The following is a 6,000-nucleotide window of genomic DNA, read 5'->3' on the forward strand; positions in this document are numbered from 1 at the left end:
TCAGAGCACAGGTAGCAACAAAAACATTCTCACCTCTTTGTCCAAGGCCTTGTCCTGTGCAACCTGGTAAGGAGGTGGGATGGGCCAGGGCATGCAGCTGGTATAGGGCATCATTCTGGAAATTGACATTATTCTTCCACTGCCAATACTTGCAAACCCAGCTCAGACAGTACATCTGCTATGTCTAGTTTGCTTGTTAGTCATGCATTATTTGTTATCCTGCAGTGTAGCCACTGTATCAATACATGATTTGTAGCATAAACTTCTCACTAAACTTTCATTAAATACTATTCAAGAGGGAAAATGGAACATTTGGCCTTCTTTTTGCACTGCAATAAGCCTATTTGTGCCAGAAAATAGAGTTTTTGTGCGCAACATGTATTCTGAATTACTTTTCTGGTCTTTATTTGGGATTTAGTGTCACAGCCACAGCAGCCAGCATCGGGGCTGCAGGTGTCCCCCAAGCTGGACTTGTCACCATGGTGATTGTACTGAGCGCTGTCGGCCTCCCCGCCGAGGATGTTACTCTGATCATTGCAGTTGACTGGCTTCTGTAAGTTTTGGGCATTTGCTGTTTAATTATTTCTCCTTTTTTAAAAATGTTTACATAAGTTGTGTGGGGAAATGTGGGTCTGAGGAAGAAAGCAACAAGATTAATGAGGTTTATTCTAGACAGAAGTTTCTTTTTATGGACAGCATTGTTCAGATACAGAGTTGAATGCAGTACTGGCTTTAATGCTGAGACAAGTAGAAATCAAGGGGTGGCAGTGAATAACCTCACACCCAGAGGTGCTGTGAACCTTAAAATAGTGGCCACAAAATAAATAAATCATTAGCATAATACACTGGAAAGACAGATTTGACAATCAAGGAGTGCCTCTGGAGTGTCTCAGCTGCCATAATATTAAGCTAAACTCATACACTGTTACTAAAAATCAAGTGCAGCCACAAGCAGAACATCTGAGTTGATTTCCACAAAGCACATAAAATCTGTACACTGGTGAAGATGGAGTGGAGCACACCAGGAACTAAGCAAAGCTGGTCATTAACTCCATGTGCACATGTGGTGGGCTCTACACGGGTCTGTGCTGCCAATTTTACTTTGCCTGGGCTGTTTACTTTGCCTGGGCTCTTCTTTGTTCAGAAAAAACTGAGAGTTTTTTCAAGAGCCAATCCCTTGATCAACAAGCACACACATGGAGGCTCAGAAAGCATTTCTTATGCCTGATCTCAACCCTCTCACCTAAGAGAAACCTAGAACCCCAAAGTCCTTTTAAGCATCATTTTACAGGGACGTGTTTTCACCAGAAGTCTTTTCTGTTCAGCTTACATCAAGATGTTTCTCTTCTATTTTTGGAGAAGCCCAAGAATTCACGGAGTGTATTACAGAGTTCACACACATTCAGTTTTGTCCCATGATTCACTGGCATGCACAGGTTAAGGACTATTAACTATAGTTTGTAGTCTAGCTTCTTTGCCTCCTAAAATGTGTGAGCTTTAGTGCACAAAACAAGGTCTTGTTCAGCTGCAGTAACTCACTGTGGATATTTCATTGGTATCAATGCAGAGATCTTAATCATTTCACAGTGTCTGCCTGCCTTCTTCCTAGGCTTATGTTTACACTCAATGTAATGCACTCCTGTTCCTCCTCTGCCCCTTCCCAGTAATTTTCTTGATGGGTTTCTTGCACCAACCTGTATATTTCACTGATAAATATATATATATATATAAAATTTACTTGATTACATAACTCAGTTTTGCAAACTACAGAAAGCAGCATCAGTCTCCAGAAAACCAGAGCTGTTTAGTGGATCCAATAATCAGTTCACTTTCTGTATAAGCATAATTGTTCCAAACAAAACAGCTCCAGCCACAAGTGCATCCTCCCCATCAGCTGTCTGAAACAGGTTTGTCTGCTGCACTCCACAATCCTGTACTTTTCTCCAGCTGTTCCCTCCAGCTGTTTTCCCAGTAGGCATTTAGTTTTGTTATAGATGGTGAACATCAGTAAAAAACTCTGGCTCAGACTAAACATGTCTGAGAACAGAACAAACATATATTGGTTCTTTTCCTAAAGCATTCTCCTAGCCTCAAATTGCAGCTTACAAAGTTCCTGAGATAGACATGGTGTGGTTTTTGCATTAATATTTCTCAATAGATTTATTCTTAAATGAATGCCTCATTGATTTGGGGAGTCACATAAACTTTAGATTTGCAGACAATCTAGCAATGTGTGCACAGAGACATATTTAATTTTGTCTTAATCTAGACACCTAAGCATTTCATTCATTGCCCTCTAATTCTTATCAAGGAGTCAGAGAGAAAGAGAACAGTAATTCTCCGTTTCTCATAATTATTCTCATAATCAAAATTTTACATATCTGATCTCATGTCCACTTTGAAAGACCACAATTTATGATTTTTAGGCACAAGAAAAATACTTGGAAGCTACCTGTTCCACCATGACAGACAAAAAATTGAAACTGTTTCTGATTCTAGTTGAGATGTTTTTCAGATAAGGTTGTCTTGCTGTGTAAAGCAAAATAAAAATTAATTTAATGTATCAGGGATCATTGCCAGTGCATTTTGCACCTCTTCAGATGAAATGCACATCATGATGCAACGTAGATTATTAAAGCTTTTGCCTTTTGTACTTACTGCCTAAAGTGTATTATCTTACAGCTAGTAGTGGCTCATTAACAGCCCTGCAGTTAAATATGAACTTAGCAAGATTTTACTATGTAGCCTTAAGAAGTACTTCTGGTTTTAATGAAGAAAGAAAATTTTTTGAAAGTATTATGAAATACGAGTTTCCAGTGCTATTGATTTCCTCACTTGTCACACCGATCCTACCAGAATTTTACTTTCCCCCTCTCTATTCCTTTCCACATGGAGAACACATCAGCCCTTCTTGGCACTAGAGTTCAACACCTGTAGTAGAAAAACATTTGAGACCCACTGATACACTTCGGTATTATTTTTGCAGTCCCTTCTAATTGTGAAAAAATCCACCTCGACATCTCTGCACAGACAGAGCAACTTGCTCTTCCACAAAGCCCTTGCACTCTTCTGTAGCTGAAAGGAAGAACAGGGAAGCGTGATCTTCCCCTGCCTCTACCTTCCACACCAGTTTTCACACTGTGCTATATTACATGATTTTGTTACTTGTCTGCCAATTGGTGGCAGATTTTTTATGGCCTGTCAGTCACATTTCTGGTGGGAGACAAATCAACAGTAGCATCACACTCCTTTTAGTGACTTTTTTAATACAACTTCGTACTTCAGTCCTTTAACAAGGAGAAGAAGCTAACAAAAGATCAGCCTTTCCCTTTCCAGGGTTTGGTCCTGAATGCTGAAGATACTGGGCTAGGCACTCCTCTGGCTGAGGCAGTGCCTGCTGGAAAGACAAAAGGCACAATGCAGACTCTTCTGCTACACTTCAGGGCCCGAGAAAAGAGACATGCATTTTGTAAGGATGTGCACAGCAGTGTGATTACTGCTTCAGCAGACTAGTGATGTGACTTAGAATTTTACACACCCTGTACAAAGTAATTTGTCATGAAAGTGATGCCTAATTTCTTCAAGTATATGTTGAGAAAATTCTGTTTCTTGTTCTACAAGATCTTTTTCTTTGAATTGTAGTATTATTCTAAATCTGCACTAGTAAAAAAGCAGCTTTGCATTTGCTAAAGTAGCTTACATTTACTGAAAGGATTTTCTAAGTAACATACACAGTGGTTTGTCTAACAACATTTTTATTCCATAGGGATCGATTCAGAACCATGGTGAATGTCTTGGGAGATGCCTTTGGTACAGGGATAGTGGAGAAGCTCTCCAAGAATGAGCTGGAACAGATGGACGTCACATCTGAAGTAAACATAGTCAATCCTTTTGCCTTGGAAACAATACTTGATAATGATGAAACAGAGGCCAAGAAATCATACGTTAATGGAGGCTTTGCTGTAGATAAGTCTGACACCATATCCTTCACACAGACATCTCAGTTCTAAATCCAGTATCTTCCAGGTAAAGCAGGAGCCCTAAAGTACATGTCCATATGCAATATCTCAAAAAGCTTAAAGGATAGTTGAGAGTTAATTACATCTCACATGCATTTGATTTATTACGCAGACTCTGATTCTCCTTACCAATTCTGCCCCTTCCCATCCCTTCTCCCGAGAATCTGAACTCTCCACATCTAGTTCTTCCTGATAGATGCAGAAAAAAGCAGTTGTAAAATACTTAAAAAAATAAAATATATATATATACACAATAATGGTGAGGCTATGAAATGCCTCTTCACAATCAGCATGCTCATAAATGGGTATATTAGCTGGGGACAGCCAAACGTGTTTTACTCAGGAGTAGCACAGCATTCCATATCCTACACCACACCTGTATGAGATCCCTTTTAGCATCCTTGCCTTCTGAACAGATTGCACTGTACTTGACACCTACTGTAACTTTATAATGTGCCAAAATACTCATTTCTGCAGACGAGGGGATATCACTTGGGTTATTCAGGAAGGAACAGACCAGAAAGGCCTTGTAATAAGTGTTTTACTGTGAACAGGGTTTCATTTTTCTTTAATTGTGAAATAAGTGGGCATGGAAGATTTTCCAGTACTTATGTAGCTAGGTTTCACCATGCCTTTCACATGAATGCCAGCTGTTGGGTTTGGCCTTCAGCTGTGAAATAAATTGCTGTAGCTTTGCTCTTCTGGGACTTGAAGAGTTTTTGTAAAGTGATATTTCACTGATTTAGTAGCCTCCTAGAAGTACATTCCACCAGAAGCAGAAATAAGCCTGTTTACTGTTGTTCATCTTTAAGTCTAAACAATTCATACTGCAAATTCTAAACCTTTCCTCATTGGAATAAAAACAGATATAATACCAAGAACATCGGAGGCATACCTTTTTCTAGAAAGAAGCACCTGTCACTAAGCTTTTTACACAGACTGGTTGGTGTTTTGCTCCACTGCCAACATACCAGCTAAACTGTATTTTACAAAGCATTTCTGGACCCAGAGAGTCATGTGTTCAGGTGGCTTGCTATAAGATAAGAAGCAACAAGAATTTCCTGATAAGGAATCTCCATTTTCTAAAACATTTTATACAAGATTTCCATGGTGCAAAAATCAGTCTCTCAAGGGAGGAGTTGCTGTAACAAGTTTTTTTTTTCTGCCTTGCACATTAAAGTTCTTTGCCATTTTATATGTAAAGTAGACTGAAATTCATATACAGTTATTTGTAAATAAGCTTGTGGTAAACCTAAAATTGCACTCAAATGCTAGCAAAAATCCCTTGAAGATCCTGCAGTGTTATATACTCAATTAAATTCTACACTTTTGTATTTAAATAAACAAGAAGTGTGCCAAAGAGAACTGATTAAGTAAAAAAAAGAGAGTATTTACTGAAGGTTTTGATAAATTGCACCTTAAATCGCAGGTCAATGAGCTATTACACTGTATTTAAATTAAACATTGTTAACTATATGGAAGTGTTAATCTAAGTATTAGAATGTTTATACAAAAAAAAGGATATGCACAGACTGATTACATCAATCTTTTACTTGTGCAGAAATAGTATGAGACAGTCTTTATTTGTATAGCTTTGCTTATAAGAGTAAAAAAACCACCAGTTTCCACACGTAGCCTATAATCTAGCTTAGTCTTTTGTTTGCTTTTTTAAGTCATTCTTTTATGATCAGCGCATTATATATTCACCCTGTTATGCTGTACTGTGAACAGTGTTCCTAATGTGTTCCAAATAAAAAATTCTTTCTTCTCTTGTTTTTGCCTACCATCGTCTTCTCACTGCAAATATTGAGTTCCTTTAGCTATAAGAAGAAAAACAAAACTGGGTGAATTTAGGAGTTATGTTATCTTCACTGGTGACTCAGATGTAGCTTTTGCAAGAATTGTTCTCTGCTTTCACTAAAATAAATGCTCCAGAGGACAGCCCTGAGATTGCAAGGAAGCCCTCTGACTATGGTTGATC

At 38.4% G+C, this 6,000-nt stretch overlaps 1 protein-coding gene across 1 annotated transcript in view; it reads left to right on the plus strand.

The window, feature by feature from the left end:
• SLC1A1 (solute carrier family 1 member 1) overlaps window positions 1-5,799 on the plus strand; it is a 48,903-nt gene extending 43,104 nt beyond the window's left edge. Inside the window, exons 11-12 of the mRNA XM_071730083.1 lie at window positions 419-553; window positions 3,767-5,799. Of these exons, the coding sequence (XP_071586184.1) occupies window positions 419-553; window positions 3,767-4,010 (379 nt within the window). The 3' untranslated portion in view covers window positions 4,011-5,799. The remainder of the gene's footprint in view (window positions 1-418; window positions 554-3,766) is intronic.
• Window positions 5,800-6,000: the final 201 nt, after the last annotated feature.

Source organism: Heliangelus exortis, chromosome Z (assembly GCF_036169615.1).
Source record: "Heliangelus exortis chromosome Z, bHelExo1.hap1, whole genome shotgun sequence".
Classification (NCBI taxonomy): domain Eukaryota; kingdom Metazoa; phylum Chordata; class Aves; order Apodiformes; family Trochilidae; genus Heliangelus; species Heliangelus exortis.